Genomic DNA, 24,028 nt, shown 5'->3' with positions numbered 1-24,028 from the left:
GTGCCAACTTGGGCCAGTGAAGCAACGTCCTCCACAACTAGACTGAAGAACAAAAGGACAGCAACTTGTCTGTTCCGCTTCCCCTAATTCCCCAGCACTTTTCCCATCCCCCCAATTCCCCAATAAAAATCTTTTTTTTTTTTTTAAAAATGAACACTGTCTCCCTTCTGGGGGTCGGGGGAAGCTATGCAGAAGAGGGGCCATTTGAGCTGAGCTTTGAATAAGAATTCCTCAAGTAGGGGTGGCCAGTTAGCTCAGTTGGTTAGAGCACAGTGCTCATAACACCAAGTTCTGATAGGTCCTGGAAAAACACACTGTTCCCCAATAAAAATTAAAAAAAAAAATTCCTCAGATAGCCAAGAGGTAAGGACTCTACAGGTAGAGGAAACGACATGAATAAGAAACAGTTTATCATTATCCAAAGAAAAGCTTTAAAAAAAATTAAACACAGGCCCCGCCCCTCATGGAGTTTGAGTTCCTTAACATGGACATGAGAGCTTTCAGCAGGCTCAGGGCACAGATTTTGGCTCAAAAGAAAAAACCAGAAGAGTATGTCCTTGAAGGAGGGAGGAGGGTGTCAGTAATCACGCAGCTTTCATTTTCCGTGCTACCGCAGGCTTTGACCTCAGACTGGTATGTACCGGCCATGGGCTAGGACAGCCGACTTAGGGAGGGCAGCAGGCTTTCCCTAAAGCAAAAACAAGTTATTTTCCTGTGGTGCCCATCCATCGTTATACAAAGAGGCTTTATTCAGAGCCGCCTACCTCCACACTGCCTTGTCCTCAAAGGAAACTTGTTTTGTTAGGACGGATTAGTCTCTTAGATAAATATTTGGCATTTCCTTTTACAGCAGTTTAGCAAGAGATGCAGATCCAGGCAGTAATTATTCTGCCCTCCTCCTCCCCCTCACCAGCCCGGGGAGAACCACTTCACAGGGTGTAAGAGGCACCCTCCACTCTTGGGAGGGTCAGGCAGGTGGCAGATGGGGCTGGGGGTGTGTGTGTAAGGAGTAGAATTCTGGGGGCCCTGCTGCCAGGTGCCTGGGCATGATTATGTAAACCAGTCTGAAGCTTCCAAGGGCGGGGAGGGACTTGCAAGATTTGTGATAACTTCAGTGTGAGTTTTAGGTAACTAGGGTGAGTGCTGACCATTGTCATTCAGCATAAGAGAGGGCATGACTGGGATTTCCTCCTGTAAGGGGCACTCAAGAGAACTGTGAAATTCTGAATTCACTGCACAAATGGGCAGCCCGCGCTTTATCCCTGGTGCCTCCAAGTATGAGCCTTTCAGGACAACCAGAAAGTGGAGGGAGATAAGCAGCCAGAAAGACCCCGAGCAGACAGTAACAGCCTGTCTGGCCTCCTTCACCACTTTCTCCAGTCCTTCCTTCTGCCAGCGTCCTTCCTCCTCTGCCCTCCCCTCCCAAGGAGACAATGACCAGAGAACAGGGTAGGTGAACTGGGCAGGCAGTTCTTGCTCTGAGCACATTAGGCCCTTGTTTGAGTGGGCTCCTTAAAATGACCTTGGTTGGGGGACCTGACATTGTACCCTGCGTGGATCAATGGATCGATTGATTGGCCGACCAAGAAATCACAAGCTCTGGGTGTCAGATCAGTTTAACTCACATGAATCGTGAGCCTGCAGTTGGCTGGGACCCGAGTCTGGGTGACATCCAAGATCTGAGATCAGGGCAGGGCCTGGAGAAGAAGGAAGAGAATCTGGCCCTGTGCAGCCATCAGCGAACCATGGCCTGGGGGCCGAGCCCAGCCTGCCACCTGTTTTTGTACAGCCTATGAGCTCAGAATTGTTTCTACAATTTTATTAAATGGTTGGAAAAAATCAAAAGAAGGAGAATATTTTCTAACATGTAAAAATTATATGAGATTCAAATTTCAGTGTCCATCACTGAAGGTTTACGAGAACAAAGCCCTGCCCATCCATTTATGGATTGTCTGTGCCTGGCTGCTCTTGTATAACGGCAGAGCTGAGTGGCTGTGACAGAGACCATATGGCTCACAAAGCTGAGAATGTCTACCCTCTGGCTCTTTACATAAAAAGTTCGCTCATTCCTGCTCTCGTTCATTACTGTGAGGGTGTAGTCTGGTGAAGGAGGTAAACTAAAAGGGAGCTTTTTGAGTGTTTCCAAATGTGCTTTACAGGTATCAGCCCACGTAATCCTCACAGTAGCCATGTGAATAAGAAAGGTCATCCTCGTGTCTCACATGAGGGAACAGAGAAACACCTGCCCGAGGTCACCCAGCTAGAAAGTGGGGGCACTAGGATCTGCCCCTGGCACTCTCCCGGAGACCACCATGAGCCAGGGCACAGTGACTATGATCCGGGGAAGGGGCGGATGCAGTGCTAAGGATGGTTGAGGAGAATAGCAGCAAAGGCCATGAAAAGGGTGAGTCACGTGCTCAGCGCTGGGGAGGAAGAGCCTCCAGGTGGAGGCTGTTCCATGGGGGAAGGGGAGGTGGTGAAGGGAACTGACGGTCTGTACTGAGAGTGAGGTGTGGTGCACATCACCCCCGAGTGTCAATCTAAGTACCAAGAGTGTGCTTACTCACACTTGGTCTCTGGGCACTCCCTCTGGCACGGACCCTGACTTCCTCAGTGGCTTTTTCTGCTGTGCCGTGCAGGCCCTTATCCGGGGGACCTGGCAGGGCATCCAGTTTCCTCTGTGCCAAGCACGGTTCTGGGCATTTACATGTCACTATCTGTCGCTGAGAGCTTGGGAATGAAGATTCTGGAGTCAGAGGACAGACGTCAGTTTGTATTTCGGCTTGGTCACTTGCTATGTGACCTGAGGTGGGGGTGGGGGATCCTCCACCTCTCTGAATCTGTTTGCCCATCTGCAGGAGGGGGATGGTAATAGGACCAACCTCACAGGGTGTGCTGAGGATTAGGCAGAGAATGTTAGCTCCTGAGGATGGTCTCCCTGTCTTCACAGCCCATTTTACTGATGAAGAAACAGGCTCAGAGATTTGCCAAGGATGGAGCTGGACAGTCAAAGTGCAGGCTCTTTACCCTCGACCATGGCAAGAGAAGTCATTCGGCCTTCGAACGCCCATGTTCCGCACAGCTTTTCTCCCCATGACCTGAAGAGTGTGACATACAGAGATGCAGAGGTTGGGGGGGCGGGGGAGGAGAAGGCAGCGACGCCTCCACTTGCTTTTCAGGCCCCCAGGTGAGGAGTGGTTTGGAACAAACAGCAGCCTGCTTGCTTTGTTGTTTCCTTCCTGCCATGTGACAGATACTACTTCCTAACTGTGGTCCCTACCTGTCCCTAACACCACCAGGGGCTTTAGGTGGGGAGCAGGGCCGAGAATATCTCAAGTCCTTTGTTCAAGGCCAGGTTCTTTGCTTTAATGCCCAATGGGTACGACCACTGGCAGATTCTGTAGCGGTCTACAACACCGCATGTCCACAGGACCTCAGCATTCTAGGGGTTCTATTTTCTCTGATGCTGTCACCAAACCGCCCAAGCCTCCATCCCACACACTCCACAGAGCCCAGCAACTTACCCAAGATTTTGTGTTGGTGGTTTAGGTTTTTGGTTTTTTTTATTAAAATTAAAATAAATCCAGTTCAGTCTTTTTGCCTTTAAATCAGATTAATGTAATAACCAATATGAATGTGGGTCTAAATCGTTTTGTGCTTTGTTTGTTCCTCCTGGACTGTGTTTATTTTTCTTTCCTTTATCACTTTTTTCTACTTGTTTGGAGGTTAAATGCTGTTTCTATTAGTTCAGGAGTTTCCCTCTTCCCTGAGTTTTCTTAAGATGCTCTGGCTGCCCCAAGTCTGCCCCCTCACTCTGATTCTTGCTCCCATGAATTCTCCACTGTGCTCACTTCTTGCCTCTTGTTTCCTGTTATCTTTCCCCCTTCTCCTCATGCACTCACCACACAGGGTGCAACAGCCTTTTACTTACCCTACAGGTAACAAAAGGTTGGGGGGTGATTCAAGTTGCTGGGCTTCTTAAAGCCTGCTGGCCATGAGGATTGGCAGCTGGCCCCTGTCCCTCCTTAGGTCCTAGCCGGTCCCCTCTAATTGCAGATCTTCTCTCCCAGAGTCCCACCCCTCTGCCTCGCACCTTCCTAAACCACTCTGCTCACCCTCCCTCTGTCACTATTCATACCTCGCCCAGTTTTCCTCCTTGGACTTCTCAGTTATCTGAACTCAGGTTAAATCTGCTGGTTAATTGTCTCTCTCCCATTAAACTCCACAAGGGTGTCCTTTCACCATTGTATCCCCAGGGTCTGAGGCTGGGTCTGGCACACAGCAGTGAAGACAACAAAGAGTGAGTATTTGTTGAACAAATAGGTGAAATGCTGGCAGCTGAGTCCTCAGTGAAGCCATCTACCTGTCAATTCCAGTGGAACTGGTGCAATGAAGGGAAAGATAGGTTTTCTGGGATCCTATCCCCACCTCAGGTGCAAGGGCGTAAACTGCCTACCCTCTGGGTCCCAGAGACCCCCACAGCTGAAAAACCGGACTCAGGGGAGCAGGTAGAGTAACGTACTAATGTTTTTAATAGTCTGATCAGATCAATTCACATCGCGAGGTCAACCTGGGCTTGCTCATGTGTGACACAACTGAGGTACACAATGTCCCCAACTGCCAGCTCTCCTGCCTTGCTGGCTCCCAACAGCACTGAGACCCCCTACCTGCCTGACCAGACTGGCATTTTTTAAAATTTTGCATAAAACTATTTCTTCCATAGACTTCAAACAATCAACTAGCCAAGTTAATTATGGTACATCTAAACAAAGTTTAATACTAACCCTAACTTGTGACTGCGGTTTACAAAGAGCTCTGTATCACCTGGGATAGCTTTCAGTAGCAATTCACTACAACTGGTCCTAAAAAATAATAACAACAATAATAATAATAATTAGAGAATTAAAACCCAACAGCAAGTTGAATGGTTAAAATCACATAAGAATTGGAATTTGGGGTGGGAGTGTCCTCAGTAGCTAAGCTTGTCCTAGTAGCCAAATGCTAGCCTCCAAACAGGGTTCAGAAAGGTCTGGGGCCCTCCAGGTCAAGGGTCAAACTTAGGGGGCTCTCGGAGGACACTCACCCCATGGTCCATGGGATGCTGTAGGCTTCCAGCTTCCTTAAAGACAGTTGGGCATCAGCGTTGTCTAAGTGGGTGGGGACCCTACTGTGGTTTCTTTTGAGGAATATGAGAAGGGGGAGTTAGGGATTAGAGAAATACGAGGGAACCAAAGTCACTGAGGCCTCCGAATGCTGTCAGGTGTGGGTCTGGGATGGGGGTCACTAAGAAATAAGCACCAGGAATTCCAGCTTCTGCCCGTTAGAGAAACTGGGACTGGTGTTGCCTATGTAGTGTTTCCTGCCCTTGTCCCATACGGGTCTCACAGATATTTCTGCAGAGCATCGGATGGGCATCTATTTCTAAAGACCACTGGGGGAATGGGTGGTGGAGAGAGATGAGGTGATAAAGGTTTGGGGGTGGGGGAGTTAAAAACGAATAAAAATCTCTCAGCTACAGAACCCAAATACATTACTTCTCTCCGCATTCACAGCATTTCTCAGCAGTCCCCGGATGGCCATTTCCGTGGGGACACAGCATCTGCCTCACTTCCCCTCAGGCCCCATGGGCTGCTGGTCAACCTCAGGATCTACTAAAGATGATGCAAACGCCGACTGAACAATCTGAAACCCAAAGGACTCAAGGAGAGACATGTTCTGCTGGGGAGAAAAAGGTGAGCCGAGGGCGGGGCCCAGGTCCCCCAGGGGGCCCCCGAGAGCCCGGACGTGCACCTTCTGTATGTGTTTGTTCAAGTAGGACTTGGAGCGAAAGAAGCTCCCGCATTCGGGACAGGGGTACTTCTTCTCCCCGTCAGACTCCATTTTGTTTTTGGGGACTGCCATGTCACAGGAGAAGGAGCCATTGGTGCTCTGCTTCTCTGGCGTCTTCAGGTCGCTGGCGTCCGAAAGGTCACCGTAGGAGTCGGAGCTCTCAATCGGATCCTGATGTGAGCATTTCTGGCCTTCTAGGAGAAAACAAAACACAGAAGAGAGATGAGGCCAGGCTTTGGAGATGACCCTTCCTGGAGGGGTCATGAGGGTCCAGCTCACAGGCCTGTGGAGGGCAGCCAATGGCCAGCCATTGCCCTGGCAGAACCCACGGAGGTTCAGCTGGTCAGTTTGGGAGCCTGGCATACCTACGGGGGTGAGACAGCAGGGCCCTGGGGCTGCCAGCCTCCCTTGCCGCGGACTCTTCATGCAGGTGCACACGTATCGCTCATCACCATCTCAGCCTGCTTTAAGGAAGGGGGTACAGACAGGGGACCGCCACTGCTTTTGTCCAGAATAACTCAAAGACCCCCCAGCTCCTAGGCACTCTCTTGGGTGCCCCTGAAAGTAAAAACAGCTATTTTCATTGATGCCGAGCAGGTATGTCAATGGCCTCACCTCTGCGCCAGACTAGCTGCACCCTAGCAAGGCAGAACCAGAGCTGCCGGGTCCTCAACCCGGCAGACCCCATCGATGACTGATACAGAAGTGAATCCTCTTCCCAATGCTGCAAACACAAGTCCTGCCTTACCACCTTCCTTCTGCAAAAACCCTTCCAGGGCCGAGTGGCTAAAGCACAGAGATTAAAAGCAACTGTGAACAACTCAGTCAGTCAGCTGGCTGTCCCCACGCAGGGCCCAGGACAAGCTGGGTTTTGAGACAACCCTGACTGCTCTGCCTTGCCCGGTCCACACTGGAGTCCTCCAGCGATCAGCAGCTTCCTGCCTGGGTTCAGAGAGCCATGCCAGGAAGGGAGGTCTGTGATGGGAGCGTGGAGCATGCCATCTCTGCCATCCATCAAGCCCCTGGCGTCATCCCCAAGGCAACAACAACTTGAAATACCACAGAACAACCTGAGTCAACAAGTGAAGGTGGGGCTTATGGAGCTCTATGCAAACCTTCTCCAAACCTTCTCCGAGTCAGAGGCAGTCAGGTAGCTCATTTATCGCCATGCATCTCACAAACGCAGCCAGAGGCCCTCTGGAAAGGGCCACTCACAGCAACGAGTCACCCCTATCAAGGGGGAAGCCAGCCCTTGGCTCCCCCTGCCCTGCAGGGTCAAAGGAGAGGAAAGCATTCAGCCACAGCTCCACACCACCCTTCAAGAGCCATAGGCAACAGACAAGCCCAAAGTGACTCATCATGCAGGGCTCCTCTTCCTGCCCTGGGCCTGGGACATCCCTGCAGGGCTCCAGACAGCGGGGACTGGCCAGGAGTTAGGGAGGAGGGCTGGCGAAGAGGAGGCGGGGGGCTGGATCACGGCAGTGCCCTAAAGCCTCACTCACTGCCCTGGAGTGAGATACCTACTGTGACTTTTGTCCTGGAGGCCACTGCCACTCAGATCTCCGAGCCTCCTGGAGGCGGCCAGCAAGCCGGCAGCCTTCCCGCCTCCCCACGCCCGGCCCAGCGCCCCCACAACACAGTCTGCGCAGAGAAGCAAAGTGCAGAGCAAGGGGTCGCTTGCCTTTGTTGCCATAGGTCCTGGCGCAGTGGAACGCTGCTCCCCCATTCGGTATGGGCTCCGGGTGCCTGGAGACCTGGGGAAGGGGAACACCGTGGTGGGTTTTAACATGGACCTTTAAGTAGGAGGCAGAGGAGAAACCTAAACAAGACAAAAGGAGATGAGATCCCGCGGCCAGCACACAGACACCTCTCTGCTTCCCCCAAGCCTCTCCTCTGGCCGCTCTGGCTAGCATCCCAGGTCAGCTGCACCTACAAGGGGCCCCTCTTTGGCTCCAAAATGGCTGCAGCCATGGGAGCCACCTGGGTTAGGATGGAGGGTGGCAATGTCCTCAGATCAGCTTCTCTGCAGAGCCCACTCTGCAAGGCTGCAGTGGAGGCCCCAGGCCGGATGGTCTGAGATCCTGCTCTGCCAACGACTCTAAGCTTGCTTGGCACGCCAGTAACAAATGGTTTGAGTGGCGGTCCCACAGCCACAGGTCAGCTGCAGGGACCACAGCTAGAAATGTAGTCAGAAAAGTAGATGAGGCCTGCTAACACCTGTAAAGGTAAACTGCACAACAGACCAGATGGAGGCAGGATGAAATCCCAAAGGAATGCCTCCAGGAGTCCCCCCCCTTCTTCTATTAGGACATGTTCTGTTTTGCTAACTTTCTCACCTTCAGAAAACTGGATTTAGTAATTGTTTAGACCTTTCGAAGAACAGCAAAAATAGGAAGTTACGTATGCTAAAGAGGCGCAGTCATCTCTTATTCATGGTGGTTTTTTTGGTTTAGTTTTACAGAATCCATCAGGAAGAATCAGGGATAATCTTTGTCCATACTGGGGGGAGGGGTCGTCCAGCCATCTTGGAACTGATCCAGACCAACCCAGATGCTCCAGTCATTCTGAGCCATGTGATACTTCAGGCCGGAAAGAGATCTTGGGCAAACTTCCACACCCACCAGGCACAAGTCTGAGGATATGGAACCAGGTAGGCCGGTCAAAGGATTCTGACTCGGGTTTCGCAGGAAGGAGCGGTGTCCTTGAACCCCATGATGGGGTCAGAAAGTGCCTTCAGCAGGAACAGAAGTTTTTTTAGCATATGGCCCACTTGGAATGCCAGGCCCCTGATGATGGCCCTTTAATCCACTCAGATCTGGATGACACGTTCTCAGGTTCTTTCATTCCCTTTTAAAATTACAGTTGCAGGATAATAGTGGGATCCACTACGAACAGGTCAGAGGCTGGAGACTACCGTGTAATGTCTGCCTAAGACTTGTGTTAAAAAGCCTGAATTGGCCTGGTCTTTGGAATGCTGTTGGAACTATACTAAAGGTCTATGGTCAGCAAACAGTGATGGTGTGCCCAAGCCCAGCGCATTGCCTGCATTATTCTGTAGTATTCCCCCCAGCCACCCTATGAGCTGGGAATGATTATACCTATTTTACAGGTGGAAAAAATAAGAGGCTTGGTGAGGTTAAGTAACTGGCAGTAACATGCACAGCTACTAAATGGCAGAGCCTGGACTCTGACCGACCCCAGAACCCTGTGCCACCATGTGCTCCTTAACCACTGGGCAGACTCTTGAATGGTTCCTGTGTCTTGGCCCTGGCCCTAGGAACATCCCTTGGATCTTTATATTAGGTTTCGTTATCACCATGTACACTCGTGTATATCTCTTCCATTAGAATGGAAGCTGTGAGCAGATAAGGACTGACCTGTGGGAAGCTGATTTAACAAACACTCCCTTGATGGCAGCGCTTGGTGATTCTGCAGGAAATGGGGGCACTGAGTGAATTTTCCTTCCTGTCCTGAGGTAGCTACTTCACAGACCTGCTTGGACCACAGCCTTGCCTGGTAGAGCGAGGTGTCCTGTGCTGGGACGGAGTGGTCTGCCTGGGGCCAATGACAGGGGACAGACTAGCTTCAAAGGGACCCATACAAACATTCCTCAGAGAGAGGCTGTAGTGAGAAACGAGTAGACGAGGCTAATGGAAAGAGGATCTCTGCCCTGCTCCTTGCTGTGGCCCTGACAACCAACATAAGATAGGAGGACTTCCTGCTTAGATGCAATGATGCCACTTTAGAAGGGAACTTTTTTCCTTTGTTTTTCAATCCCTTGTGGGGCCTCTGAGTGGTATGGTATACTCAGGCAGGTCCACTGCAGTCCAAGGGGACGGGAAAGGAGGGAAGGAGCACCAGGAATTGTTATATTTACTCCCTGTGGGAAGAACCACACCAGGGGAATACAGAAGATGCTCAATGAAAACTTGCTGCTTTTTCCTGAAAAACAGTCTGAGAAACACATGGCTGGGTCCTCCTGACTTTACCCAGCTGCAGACTGTACTATCTATAGCAAAACCACATGGCTGGGTGGGAGGAGTGGACCCACAGCTGCCACTTTAAACCCACAATTTAAACACAGAGCAACTCAGCAGCCAAGTGTTGGGATAAAACAGAAACTGAGTTTCTGAGAACATATCTTTTAAGTCAGAAATATGTAGTTGGACTTCTGAACTCACCTTCCCATTCACCACTGACTAATCAAAGAGGCAGCTTGATTCAGGCACCAGAGTGATGGAGACACTGAGCATACACGACTCCACTAGAGTCAACCAGCCACCCTCCCTTGTACTCCACAGAAGACGACTTTATTACCAAAAGGCTAACTGCTCCTCCCATTGCATTTTCTTGTCTGTTAATGCTGCATTTCACACTCCGGAAGCAAATTCTCCTTTTGCAAGTTCCCCTCTGTGCAGAGGTTAGGGGCTGCTTCCACCAAACCTTGGTGGGGCCAATGGGGTGGTGCTAGAGGGAGGTGCTAAGTCGATTTATGCCAGCTCAGGCCGGGGGGATGGCAGGCTGTCTGCACCCATGACTGGCACTGATGACAACTTGTACGCCCACCTCTGGGAAGAAGACTTCCTCTACCTTCTAAGAAATGATGTTTGAGACCAGATATTGTCTCTGTCAAAGACAGATTCCCAATAAGCTATGCTTCTTCCTCACACCAGTACATATGCATATACCCAAAGACCCTGCTACCATAATTTTAAAAGAAAGGCAGACAATCATGGTGATCTATCAGGTCCTTCTCTCCTTCCCACTGATCAACTTCACTGATTTCTTCAACTTGAAAATGAGGGGACAAGCTTTTCTACCCTTCATACTCCTGCCACTGCAAATTATCTTCCTCTACAGAAGGTATGACCCTCATCCTGATATGTCTCTAGGACAAAGACAAGGTCATCCGTCTCAAGTGTAGGGCTAGAGCACAATTTCCCATTCTTCACAGGCAAGAGTCTTTTGTGTGGCAAAGACTGAGAAAGGCAGACCGCTAGGGAGTTAAGCTGACTGCTTAAGAATTGTTGGGATTGAAGGATCTCGGAGAGCACTTGGAAATTCAGCTCATCGAACCTCTACCATCTTGACCAGCTGGCTGACATTGGCCTTTACTCAAACCCTCGTAGAGGTTAAGAACGTTCATTTTTCTTGTGCAGCTCCTCCTGTATTCACAGCCTTGGTGGCCGGCAGGGCAGAGGATGGCCCAGAGCTCTCTGCATTCTGATTCCAGGTCTCAGTGTCTTTGGTGTCCTTATCCTCTTCCTGGAAAAACTGCCTTCCTCTTTTCTTCTTCTTTTTCTTTTCTGGGAGGAGTCTCTTCCTATTTCTGTCTAAGAAATCAATCCAGAAGTAGAATCCTGCTCCTTCTCTTCTGATAAAAACTGAAATGGTTTCCTCTCCCTTCCGAGTACCCAACGTGGGTTGGACCAGAGCTCTGTTTTATCTTCTTGGAGGAATGGGGCTTTCCGTTCTGACTTTGGGACCCAAAGCTGTTCAGCCCATGATCCAGCTCTAGTCTTGGCTTTTCTAAGAAAAGGCGGCCTCTGCTTTTTACTCTTCTGGCGCCCCCACCCCAGTCATGTAGCCTATGGCTGCTGCCCACGGCCTCTTTACCAGCCCCAGGAGAAACAAATCCTGATGGACAATAGTTGCTGGCTTTGCCACATCAGCTGTCTTGTAACCGGGTCCACTTTCCCCGCTGCTCCCTGCTGCTCTTAGCTCTTCTTTCCTCGCAGGCTGGCCCCCCAGGGGCTGCGGCCCTGGCTCTCCCGCCAGTGCTTGCCCTCGCTCTGCAATCTGGGCTAGGCTTTCTGGGTTTCCTCATTAGCATCATCCTCCACTCTCACTGGTCCCCGCCACTAGTCTCAGGCTGAGAACTTCAACCTTGAAAACTTGATGTAATGCCTGAAGATGGCATGTTACAGCAGGTTTGGAATTATTGGAGGTGCTGTCAGGAAGCCAGGTTAGGATGAAACAAGACAAGAAACTTTTTCTAGAGCTGAGGCAGCCACGGTCAAGATGGTCAGCCACAGCCTGATAACTCCCTGTACGCACAACCCCACTGCTTGCTACCTGGAGGGGAGGTTCCTGCCGGAAAGGGCTCTACTGACACTTCAAAATAGGACACACATTTAAGCAGCTTTTATTACCACCTCCTGTTTGCCCAGCAGGTTTCCTGGTGGTACAAACAGTGACATCCTGCAGCCTTTGAGGCAAACCCCAGGTGTGCAGTCCCAGGGAGGGACCCAGCTTTAGGGCACCAAGAACACCCAGGTACTCAGCAGTCTCCCTCCACCAGTGACCTCAGGGCACATGGAGACAGCACAGGCACCCAAAGGTTCCAGTCAAGGACTGCAGGGATGCATAGTCCAAACCAGAGCCATGTCTTTTCTAACACTGTCCCAACGTATAAGGATGGGGCCTCCCAAATGTGCAACACCCCTGGGGTTCAGTTAACTTTCCTCTACCTCATCAGCTGGGATCCTCACAACAACCCTGTGAGGTGGGCAAGGGGGGTGTTCTTAACCCCATTTAAAAAATGAAGAATCTGAGGTTGAGCGAGGGGAAGGGAGAGCCCAAGGTCGTGTCGTAGGGTGAGGGGGGAGAGGCTGTAATTAAACTCTAGATCCCCTGTCTCCTGGTTCAGTACTCAATTCACTAAGCCATACCCAAGACTTCCAGAAGCATTGGGACCAGTGTCCCAGGAGATAGGACTTCCCAGCAATGTCCACACCTGGCCAAAGCAAGCGCACCGTGCAGAAGCGTCCTTACACCCACCACAGACAGCTGCCCCGACCTCCTTCAGCACAGATACCGCACAAGCCTCCTCCACTGACACTATGCTTACAAAACACAAACCTCAGCCCTTCCAACAGCCAACAAGCCCGGGCAGATGCTCAGGGACAGGACAGGCCTGACTTCATCCAACACAACACCAGGTCCTAGAGCCAGATGCCACCTAGGCTGACCTCAGCAGCAAGCACGCTGCCCTGCTCAGAACACCTTCCACGTTCCTCTCATCAAGGCCACAGTCTCCCTGGGCTTGGGCTCTTTGCTGGTCATTTGTGCTAGAAAGTATCCGCTTTTTATCCGTCTCCAGACTCAACCTCCTTTCACATGCCAGTGAATCAGCCAGCAGAAGCTCTCAAGCAGGATCCCTCTTTCTCCCACCTCTTGGGGCCTAATGACTCTCCCACCAACATCCGTAGTTCAGATGCATCCATCCGGCCACCTGAGCAGCAGACGCGTTATGGGCCCACGCCTGGAAACAACACTCTCTCCTTCTGTTCCCACTTGTTGATCTCCCGGGAACTCCCATTCCAAGCACCCCCAAGTGAAGGGGTGGCAAGCAGCTAGCTGGGCGATGAAGGTGTTTACCATTCAGTGGGAAGGGGGGGCCAGCTGTGCAAAGAATGGAGTCTGAGGGAGGGTGGTCAAGGCACCCCCCCCCCTCCCCGGCCTCCCATACAAGCTCAGGCCCATCCTCTGGGAGTGAGGAAACAGCAGGGAGATTACCTCGGTTACAGATACTGCAGAAGTTGCTGGGCCCCTCGCTGTGCTTCTTCAGGTGGTCTGCCATGTACGCTGCCCGCAAGTACTTTCCACACACCTGGCAGGGCACCTTGTCTTCATGACAGGCCAGGTGGGAGCGCAGACGGTCTCGGGTGGCAAAAGAAGCATTACAGGTCTGTGGGAAGAAAGGAAAGCAGGATGAGGTGAAAGCTGGCATTCCACACCTGCCTCGCTACTAGGCACACCATGAAACAAAACCATTGCTGGCCGACACACTGGGCTCCCTGTATAAAGAGAGCTTCGGGATATCACGTAGCTGCTCTTATTTCCCATGACGGCTCCTTATGGGTCACCTGAGTTGGAGTTATTGGTTCCAAATGGCTACCATCACATGCCTACAACATGGCACACTGAGTTCTATGCTCCTATACAAAATGAGGGTTTGGCATGTGTTCCTTTGTAAACATTAAGAATTGACTTCTGCTGCACTGACTATCGGTAAATTTACAGAGGAGTTACTGGCACCTGAGCAGAGCAGTCTTCCTGATCTCTGTTCTGGGTTTCCCCTAGTTGCTTTACACAAAGCATTCAATTTATTCACTGTATTCAAAAGCGACATTAGTCGTGGTCACAGGGAAATGGAAAGGAAAAGCAGGACAAAGCACAGAGATTACTCTCTATAATCTCATGAGTTTGTATTGAAAAAGCAGCCCCTAAGACGAGAGTGTCAATTCTGCTAACATGAGAATGAGCAGAGGTTTCGGGAGCATTTGTGAAATGTGAAATGGGGAAGTGCTGGTAATAACAAGCAAGGTGATACTACCCTGCATTGATTGAGTCCTCACTCTGTGCCAGGCAGGCACCATACTTAGCCTTTTAGAGGCACTTATCTGATGCAGTCCATCCTTACAGCAGCCCTCCCAGGCAGGATGTGTTATCACCCTCCAAGAAAGTGCAGTCATAGAAAGCTGTGCTGTGAGCACCAAACTCACAGCCAGGTCCCAGGGGCGGATGAGTCAGGTCCTGAATGTCAGCCCCAGCGCCCTGGGAGGGCAGCCCCAGGCCCCGGCCACACCTGCAGACCCTACTGACTCTCAGTCCCGGATTTTCTCCCAGCACCCCTTCCTCAGCTGGGGCTTGCACAGGCACCCCAGCCTTGGAGGTCGTGGGATGTCAGGAAAGCCCTCAGGAGAGATCCAGCTGGTGACTTTCAAGCAATTTGGGTTCTATGGAGGTGATTCAGGGGTTTTCGTCCAGTTTGACTCATTTCTCTGTGTGTTTTACTATTTTCGAACTGCAAGAGAAAGCACCATTCACCTTGAAGTGCGTTGCAGATCACATGTTAACCTACTGAAGACCCACCACCCTGTTCACTTGCTAAAACGGAGCTGCTCCTGCTGTGTCTGTTTAACAAACCATATCCCGAGATCTCGAGACCTCAAGGTAAGCATCCAAACACTGTCACCACATACACGTATCTATCTCCTCATCGTACAATCAAAAGCAAGAAACAAATGTATGCACTACTGTAATACGGTGGACGCAGAAAATGCCACTGTCGCTACCCCAGTCCCAATGTCTGTGTGCATCAGGACAGGTCTTGCTGTTCTCAGTCCTTATCTTCCATGTAAATGTTACAATTTGAATAGAACAATTTCTACTAATGAAATACTGATTTTATCTGTTTTATATATTGAGTTCATTCATTTGACAAATGAGGAAGCTAAGTTTAGAAAGTGCCCAGAGCACATGACTCAGCTACTGGAGAAAGCAGCAGTCTCAACACCCTGCTGCTGCCAGGCCATTACCCTACCGATCCTCCTGGCTATCCCAGGGTTCCTATCTTCCCTGATTACAGCTGGGCAGGTGGAGGCCTTGGGAGGATATGGGCCTGTGAACCAGCAGCCCTTGAGACTGTGCTCTTACCATCTCCAGACTCGGCAGAGGTCGCTTCTGGTGAGTGAAAGGTGCTGGTACTTTTTAACACAGTGTACTTGGTAACCAGGGCTGCCCTGACAGGGAGAGGTGACAACTGTGCAGGGAAACTTGAGCACTTAGGTGACTCAGAAAGCATCATGGGGCGCTTGCTTGGTTCATGGCCACAGGTGGGCCCCACCTCAGTCTGGGATCTCATGACCCAAATGTAGGGCAGTCTGGGACCTCATGGCCCAATTACAGGCCACAGTGAGGGGGCGGAAAGCCTGACTCTTCCACCTAGCCCACCGGCCTATAAACCAGAGCAAGGGCTGCTGTAAACCCACTCAGGAGAGAGTGGTGCACCTGTCAATTTGTCCACAGTCAAGAGCTGACTTTGCCAGCCAGTGGCCAGAGGACCACCCCTCCAATGATGAGACACAGTGTGGTCTACGTCTCAAAACTCAAAGGAAGCAATCAGACCAGGTGTGAGAAAATGCGGCTGAAAGCACACATTCAGGGTTCCGCCTTCTGCGGTCCCTGGGAGAGGGCCCACTGGAGGGATATGAAAGAAATGCCTTGTTTCTCTTGCCAACCTTCTTTCAGGATCTATCCTTTCAAAGCATTGCCTGTCATACTTTGCTACCTAAAGATAATGGACAGCCAAATCTCAATTATCCACAAGTGGGTTATCCATTTGAGGGATTAGCTAAGCAAAATTAAAATCCCAGGCCAGGCTGACTTCCACCAGCCCATCCTTCACTGATTCTCTCTCAAGGAATGAAAGCTAACTTTAGCCTGAGTAAACATAATTAGAAATGTAGATCTTCTGGGAAAAAAAGAAAACACACACACACAAACACAACAAAACCTTTCACTGTGTTACAAAGCAAAGCTGAAGTGATTGTTGGCTTCTCTGTGCCAGAACTGACTCTTCGTAGCCGCATCCCCAAGGTTTTTCTGGGGGAACTGTGCAAGTGTACAAGTTTGAGTCTAGACCTGACAGAAGCTCAGAAAACACAGGACATAAAAAGCCCGGTCACATGACCCAGTAGAGAATGGACATAGAAGAGTGGCTGAGGAAGAGACAGGACTCAAACAAGGGGACACCTAGATCCTCCATGCTGGGGCCACTCAGGGGAGAGGCACGTCCCTTCTGGGAGACAGGGAGAAGACAGAGGGACCTTGACAGAACAAGTGAGCCAGCAGTACCATGATCCGACTGCCGCTGGGGCTCGGAATGGCCCCCCTGCCCACACAGCCTCCTATCGTTAGGCACGCCTGCCAGGTCTCGGCCCGGCCACCCTGAGCTTGGGTATTCTGCAGCCATCACCACTCAACACTGAGATCCAGTCATGCTCCCTTCCCTCCTCCACCAGTTTCTCCCCATCCAAGACTTCCTAAAGCTTTCCTTCCCAAGGGTTGAGCAGCTCAGGAATGGGGCCCAATGCTATCAGGGACACTAATGCACACCTGACCTTTGGTGGCCTTTTAAGTCTGGCAGACTCGGGGGTGTCTTAAGCAGCCTTTTCCACAGCCCTGGAAAAGTCCAATGGCAATGCATGGTAGCCCAGTGCCATGGGCCTTGCTGACCCCCTTCTTCTTCTTGAGGGTGTCAGCTCCCTCCATTCATTCCTTCTCTAACAAGCTAGCCCTCCTGCCCAAGCCACCCCAACTAGCCCCTGAGAAGTGGGTCCACTGGAAGCAATGGGAGAGGTCTCAGCTTTACTAGCCTGTCAGCTTCGGGCTGAGCTCCACGTGGGGGAAACGTCCCAGCCCAATGCACTCCTCATAGACCCAACAGCACCTGGGTCATCTGGGCCAGTTAAGGACACTCAGGCCAAGCCCTGAGGAGATTTGTGTGTTACTGACAAGCCTGAGGCTTCGTGCCTCAACATTCGATGGGCTTTTCACTTAAGCCGTGGCACCAGTCTTGGTAACTGGCCCCTTTTGTCCTCGTGGCATCAGGAGGGGCCGAGAGGTACAGCCCATACCCAACTCTGCCAGGGACCCAAGGAACCAACTCCCAGAGAGCCGTCTCTTCACCTCTAAGGCTTTCAGAATACACACCATGCAAAACAGATGCCCCTGCGGGTTAACCAAGTCCAGGCACACCTGGTTGGCCAGCCCAGCACATGAAAGCCAGCATGTCTTCACTTGCTGGGTCATCATTAGAGGTATTCTGGCTATGGGGCTGAAGTGGGGCCAGCCAGCCTGTGAGAGTACGTGTTGGAGGGGCAGGGCAGGAGCAGGCTCATACACCGACGGACAATGATGTCAGTGTTATATGACACAGACCAAGGACAAAACACACAAAGCCTCAAATGTTAGAATGAAAACTTTTATCATCACTCCTGTTATCCCCGCGGAGCCTGCGGGGGCTAAAGGGCACACCACCGGGGCTCGAGGGGGGTCTACATCTGCTTTCTCTGTCCCCAAAGCCATATACTGGGGTGACCCAATATACAGCTACTGGTTAGCCGAGTTCCTGAGCAGACCTGCTAATAAACCTCAAAAACACAAAAGTCTAATTCACTAGCCAGAAATGAAAGCAGGACCCGTCTGAGTGGGAGGGGAAGAGGGCAGTGCGGGTCTTCCCCGTTGGAGATGCACCAGTCTCCTCTGGAGGGGCATTCAATGCCAAGGTGGGGGGAGGGGTGGCCAGGCCGCATTCTAGAAACCCCATGCCTTAGGGGAGGTGATGCCAGGGGAGGGGAAGCATAGACGCTAGTGGCTTAGTTCCCAGGAAAGCACCAACCTCCAAAATCACCCAGGCAAAGAAAGATACCCAGGGGTACCATCCAGTAAAGGGGGCTAAAAAAGGTAAGAGAGCCCAGAAAGAAACCTGAAAGGTGCGGGGGGACCCAGAAAGGAGCTTCTTGCTATCACTATCTGGGGTCCCTGAGCTGGGAAAGACTCCAGGTCACCCAGGGAGGAGCCGAGCATGGTGGGTGGGAACCACTCTGTTGGCCTCTCCCAAAAGCAAGGGTCTCAGAGCAGCCGCTGCTCCCATTCCCTCCACAGAAAACCCTCTCAGGGAGGCCAGGCTAGCCTACAGGCCACTGGGGAAAGGCTCGGCTGCCCTCTGGGGCAGTCCAGCCCTGCCTCAGATATCCCGGCGGGGCTGGGCAGAAGAGAGCGTTGCTGGAGTGTGCTGGGCCCAGGTTTTCGAGGGCTGGGAATGATTTTTTTAGAGAAAGGGAAAAGGCGGTGTCAGGAACCGAATGGGACGACCTCCACAAAGCAGGCTGGGCAAAGTCCCATGATGGCAGGTCGCTAGGAAGAGATTCCAGGGGCGGCAGGCCGCTGCTGCTCCCAACCCACACCTGGAAAAAGGGCAGAGAGTGCAGGTTACCCCCCCAGGCCATCGGGCACGCCCCCACTGCCCTCTGGGCTCCTCCTACTCTGCCGGGCCGCTCAGCACACTACCTGGGAGAGTCAGCATGTGCTCTGTGATGAGAGAACCAGAGACAGAGAGAGAGAAGGCAGTGAGGCACAGGTGGATCCCAGCAGGCCCACCCCTGGGTCATCGTCCTCGGGGGAGGCCACCTAGCCTGGCATACGTGAACACCATCCACGCCTGGCCCCTGGGGGCTCTTTGCCCTTCCTACAACATGTCTGTCCCTCTCCTACAGGTTTCCCTAACAGGGTAAAGAGAAGCCGGTCACCCTACCAGAGGCTGTAATAAGCATCCCACAACTCCGGCTCCCTCTCAGATGGCGGGAACTTGGCACAGGAGAGGGGAGGTCACCAAGGAGAAGACAGAAACGTGTTTTCCATCCACACAGGAATGCTTAGTGGCCAGGAGAGGAAACTCAACTTTCTGGGTGCCATAGGGTCCCAGATAATGTTCAAGCAGACAAACCAAGGGGGAGAATCTTGCCTAGCCTTCCCTACCTGTGACACAAAGAGCTCACAGGACAGGAGGCCACTTGCTCTCCAGTCCTCAGAAGCCCTGACTACTTGCACACATGGCTCAGGAGGGTTAAACAGGTGCCAGTGCTCCAAGATGAGGCCACCCACCCCCACCGCCCCCTCTTGCCTCTGCCCTAACCTGAGGGGACCCAAAAGGAGCACCAACTTGGGTCAAGCTGCCTGGCAGGCAAGGAGAAGAGTAGTTGGCTGGACCACTAGGAGCCCTTTACAAACCCTTCCCTCCCCACAGTGACCCCTACAAACTGCTGAGAGCCAGAAGCCGGGCCCAGTGGGGTGACAGTGCCCCCAAGACAACACTTGTGCCACGTGGCCCACCATCCAAGGAGCTGGCTAACACCAGGAGAGGAAAGCCAAGCAACAGAGCAAAGATGGAAACAGGGTGGGAACCAGGACCCAGCAACCAGGAAGGAGGGGACATCAGCAGTGGGGGGAAGGGGGTCAGGGGGAAGAACAAAGGAGAAGAGCAAATGAGGGTGGAGGGACAGAGGGGGAGGTGTGCAAAGCAGTGGTCAGCCAGCCAGCCCAGCACACACATCAGCTGGCTCATGGCTGGGCTGTGAAAACAGCAGCATTCTCTTTCAGCCCATCTATGCCCTGGCCCGACCCCTACCTGACACTTGTGAGGCCGCTCAGAAGTGTGCACCTGCTTGATATGTCCATTCAAGTGATCAGGCCTGGAAAAGAGAAAACCAAGACAGACTTTAAAATATGACCTCAAAAAATGGGCCACACACTTGGCCAGTGCCCCGACTCACACTCGAGCACACACACACTGCCAGAGAGGACTCCCTCCCCCACCCATTCCCACCCCAGCATCACAAAGACACAGTCACCACCCAGCTCGGGTTCCACAGGCCCAGGCCTCTCTGCCCTGGTTTTCTCTAGAGGGAAAGGGAAGTGAGCATTTGTCTCTGCTTTTGCCTACCGGTCTTCCCCCACCAGAAACTCAATGATTTCTAGGACCCGAGGAGGTAGCTTTAGAATGAGACAGAGCTGCCTTGCTGCAGCCTTTCCGGGAGGGGGTATGTGTGTGATTCATTGTCCAGACTAAAGCCCCTTAGAAACTCAGTATTCCCCTCCCCCAGCCTCTCCCACCGAGGCAGCCAATGAATGCCACCCGGATGGAATTCAGTCCCCAGAGGCCAAGGGATGAAGCCTTAAGTCCCCAGCTGGGCTGGTAAGCCAGATGCCAGCCAGAGCAGGTGGGCAGGGGCTGCCTGACCGGTAAGACTGGTTCCTGGTTGGGGCCCCTCTGAGGGAGTTCTCCATCCCGTTTCCACACACAAGATCTTCAGTATCCAGGCAAGTTAAAACCAGGCTTCTATTCTGGATACTCTCTTAAGAAGAGAAACAAAACAACCCTCTGCTCCCAGACAAGTCCTCAGTTCCCTTTCAGGCTCACTAAAAAGTTAATCTAAAAAGACATCCTGCCCCCCTTCTTTTCTGCCCTTAGAACATCAAGGGGACCTGTGAGTTCGGTTAGGCTCTGGAGCCACCAGGTCAGAGCTGATCAAAGATTTCAGTGTTAGGAAGAGACTCTGGGTGCTCAGCTCTGTGCCCTGTGATCCCAGGGGGCTGTGAGGGGGAAAGCTGGAGTCGACTGCTCCATGACTGCCAATGCTCTGTGCTAGGGGATTTGGTGGCACAGGAGCGTACGGAGTCCCAGATGCACTTGTTTCTGTTTCAGTCCCTCCCTCAGCCATTCAAGCGGGGAAAGTCGCTAAAGGAGCCCAGCCTCCCGCCCCCAGAGGGGGCCCCACGCCTGGTGCCGGAAACACAAAGGGAGCCCAGGGAGAATGGTGAGGCCCGGTGGCTGTGGCCTGAGGAATCCGGCCCCTTCCCACCAAGCCCCAAGGAAGAGAGACAGCAGGGCTTGCCTAGTGCCAGAGAACTTCCCTTAGGGAAGAGAAAGCAGCTTCTTGGCCACACCATCTCAAAAGCAGGGCTGTTAAAACACTCTCCCCAAACCTGACATGGCCCTATAAAGTCAAGTGACCCCCACAAATCCCACATGCCCAGATCTTTGCAAGTTGTCTCATGACCAAAGAATAGGACAGATCAGGGGGTGGGGGGTACCATTCCTCACCTGGAGAAGCCTTTCCCACAGCTCTGGCAGATGTAGGGCTTGCCCACAGACCCGTCGTGGGACCGCACATGGTAGGACATGCGATCTTTTCTCTTGAACCGAAGCCCACACACAGGGCAGGAATAGGGCTTCTCCCCCGAGTGGGAAAGCTTGTGCCGATTGAGATGGTACACGTCACGAAAGATCTTGCCGCAGATCTCACATGCCACCTGCTTCCTGGTCCGGCTCCTCTTTCGGGGGCCATCGGGGTCCTCAGAGATGGGTAGCCCATTCTCACCCAGCCTGGGAGGAGGAAGGTCGATGTAGCCCAGCTGGAGGCTGGTGACACCATGCTGGGCCTCGTGCTGCCGGAGCCGGTTGGCATCAGTGAACACTTTCCCACAGAGGCCACATGGAAGGATGCCTGCTTCCCTCAGGCCCCCCGGGGACCCGAACATTGAGTCCAGCAGGTTTGCCTTCCTTGGGCGGCCTCGGCCTCGCTTGCCAGTCAGGGGAGGGGCACTGGATGCCACATTGGGGAATGGGGAAGTCAGCAGTTGGGGGGATAGGGGTCCAGCCACCATGGGCAAGCGGTCCACCCCAGGTAACACAGGCAAGGAAGCTTGGCTTGCAATGGCTGCACCAGCTGCCCGAGCTGCCTCCTCCTCAGGCTGCATGCTGCCTGCAATGCCATTGCTGTTGGCTGCCAAGGCTGCCCCGTTGGTCATGTCCAAAGGGAAACCCAAGTCCGAGGTCCCAGGGGGACGAAAGAGCATGATGTCAGCTCGGGCAGGGGGCACCAGGATCTGCACATTGGACTGTTTGATGACCTCCTGGCAGATCTCAATGACCGACCTCATCAGCAGGAACTTGGCGGCCGTCATGAGCTCGGGGAAGCTCTCCAGGCGAACCACGATGCGAGAAGTATAGGCGAAGTCCAGGATGTCCCCGAACACCTTAGAGCTGATAGTATGCATCTCCAGCTCCCGGCTGCCCCCAGCCCCGCCGCCCGGAGCCGCCGCCGCGCCACCCACGTCAGCGGGACCCCCGTCCGCAGCTCCGCCGTCGCCCAACTGGGCGCTGAACACCGACTCAAAGTACTCGCTGCAGGCGGCCAGCACGGCGCGGTGTGCTGGGAAGCTCTCGTCACCCACCCGCAGGAGCACGTCGCAGAAGCGCCCGCCGTTTTTGCGCTGCTGGTTCAGGTTGTGCAGCATCTCAGTGCTGTGCCTGCTCACCTGGTAGGTGTAGCAGCCCGACGGGCCGCAGGAAGCGTCGTTCACCCGCTCCATGGCCGCCGCCCCCTCCCCACAAACCGGGCCGCGGCACTTGCCCGCCCCCCTCCGTTCCCCTAGGCAGCAACAAGAGGGGCGCAGAGGACGTGTCTACACTCCCCACACGTGCCGACCCGGGGCTCTGTAGTCTCGCAGGTGCGCCGAGCGCACACGCCCCCTGCCCGGATCGGACTGTCTAGACTGCAGGGCGCACCACCCCCCGCATAGCGGCCCCTACCCCTGCTGGATCGCGCGCTCCTCTCTCCTTTCCGCCCGCCCGCCTCTCCTTCTCGGTCTACCTCCGGGGGGTATCAGAGCAAAGAGGTGCGCCCCTCCAGCAAACGCGCCTGCCACCTCCTCTCCCGCCCGCCAGGCGGCGCCGGCGCGCAGCCAAGAAGAACGAGCGCGCGCGGGCGGAGTAGGAGGGGTCAGCCGCGCAGGCGCGCGCGCGCGCGCCGCGGCTTCTCCCGGGCCCGCTGGGGGCGCGCGCTGCGTCCCCTGCAAAGCGCGAGCCGGGGCGGGGGCGCCGGAGCGGAGGAAACAAAAGGCGAAGGCGGCGGCGGCGGCGGGGCGCGCAGTGGGGCAGCAGCGCGGGTCGAATCCCGGAGCCTGGCGGGCGGTGGAGGCGGCGAAAGCTGGAGCGGGCGGGCGTCGACAGCGGCAGAGTGGGCCCTTCCCGGGGCCGGGCGAAGGCAGCAGCGGAGCGGCGGCGCTGCGGCCTCGGGCTCCGTGTGTTCGGAGCGGAGGAAAGATGGCAGCGGCTGCACTTCCTCTTGCACTTTCACCCCTGGGGGGAGGAGAAGGAGGGGGCGATACCAACAACACCCCCCCTCTCGCTTGCAGGAAAAAAAAAAAAAAGAAACGGCACGCTTGGTGTGGGGGCCTCCCGGCGCCCCCGGCCCTGCACGTGCGCACCCGGATCCCTGGCCCGGGCCGCCCCGCACTGCAAACTTTCCACTTTCTTTGTGCCGAGCGCCCCCCCCCCACCTCACCCAGCCGAGGATGCAAGTCCCCCCTTCCCTATTTATACAACCCCCCCCGCATCCCCATTCCCCAGCTCCGCCAATGCTAGCGCAGCTGAGCCCCCGTCCGGCCCCCGCCTTCCCACCCCGCCCGCGGGGCCGGGGGCTGCAGTCTCAGCCCCCCCGGACCAATGCAAACGAAGCGCCAAGCCAGCAAACCAGCTCCCACTGCCCCTCCCTCTCCGCCGAGAGTGGCGGCGAGCGGACGGGGCGGGGGGAAGGGGACCAAGAGGTGCAGATCTGGGCCCCCAGCTCCAGTCTGCGATGTGCGCCAGTAAGTGGAGCGGGCGTCGGCTACTCTTTGGAGCCCCCCTTTGATGCGCGAAATCCCCAGAAGTCGCCTGCCGACCTCCTTCCCGCTCCTGACCCCAGAGAGAGCCCGGGGTCCTAGCTGGGGGCAGGCCGAACCTCCAGAGCTGCTTCTGCAACCAGCGCACCAACCGAACAGAAGGGGCTGCGCGCCCTAGAGAAAC

The 24,028-nt window shown here is 53.8% G+C and overlaps 1 protein-coding gene and 1 long non-coding RNA gene across 22 annotated transcripts in view; one reads left to right on the top strand and one right to left on the bottom strand.

The window, feature by feature from the left end:
* The window catches only part of PATZ1 (POZ/BTB and AT hook containing zinc finger 1), a 52,975-nt gene extending 29,405 nt beyond the window's left edge, over positions 1-23,570 (bottom strand). For 4 of the 21 annotated variants that reach the window (XR_002124045.1, XR_002124048.1, XR_002124047.1 and 1 more), the window contains exons 1-6: positions 21,281-23,570; positions 19,805-19,868; positions 13,348-13,519; positions 7,511-7,648; positions 4,785-6,023; positions 2,883-3,098 (exon numbers count right to left, since the gene is read on the bottom strand). Coding sequence is in view for 4 of the 21 variants with exons in the window: in XM_019643087.1 (XP_019498632.1) it covers positions 5,605-6,023; positions 7,511-7,648; positions 13,348-13,519; positions 19,805-19,868; positions 21,281-22,551 (2,064 nt within the window). In the remaining 17 variants the exon portion in view is untranslated. Of the gene's footprint in view, positions 1-423; positions 689-1,625; positions 1,698-1,956; positions 2,731-2,882; positions 3,099-4,138; positions 4,272-4,509; positions 6,024-6,194; positions 7,097-7,510; positions 7,649-13,347; positions 13,520-17,583; positions 18,585-19,804; positions 19,869-21,280 lie in introns of those variants that run through there. The other 17 variants (XR_002124050.1, XR_002124044.1, XR_002124046.1 and 14 more) reach the window with 17 other exon arrangements.
* Positions 7,655-15,013, top strand: LOC109383053 (uncharacterized). Its single transcript, XR_002124061.1, has 2 exons — positions 7,655-8,479; positions 14,646-15,013. It is a non-coding gene; the product is annotated as an uncharacterized LOC109383053 (long non-coding RNA).
* Positions 23,571-24,028: the final 458 nt, after the last annotated feature.

The sequence above is a fragment of the Hipposideros armiger genome, unplaced genomic scaffold (assembly GCF_001890085.2).
Source record: "Hipposideros armiger isolate ML-2016 unplaced genomic scaffold, ASM189008v1 scaffold_75, whole genome shotgun sequence".
Lineage (NCBI taxonomy): Eukaryota > Metazoa > Chordata > Mammalia > Chiroptera > Hipposideridae > Hipposideros > Hipposideros armiger.
This window is presented reverse-complemented; position numbering and strand designations above follow the sequence as displayed.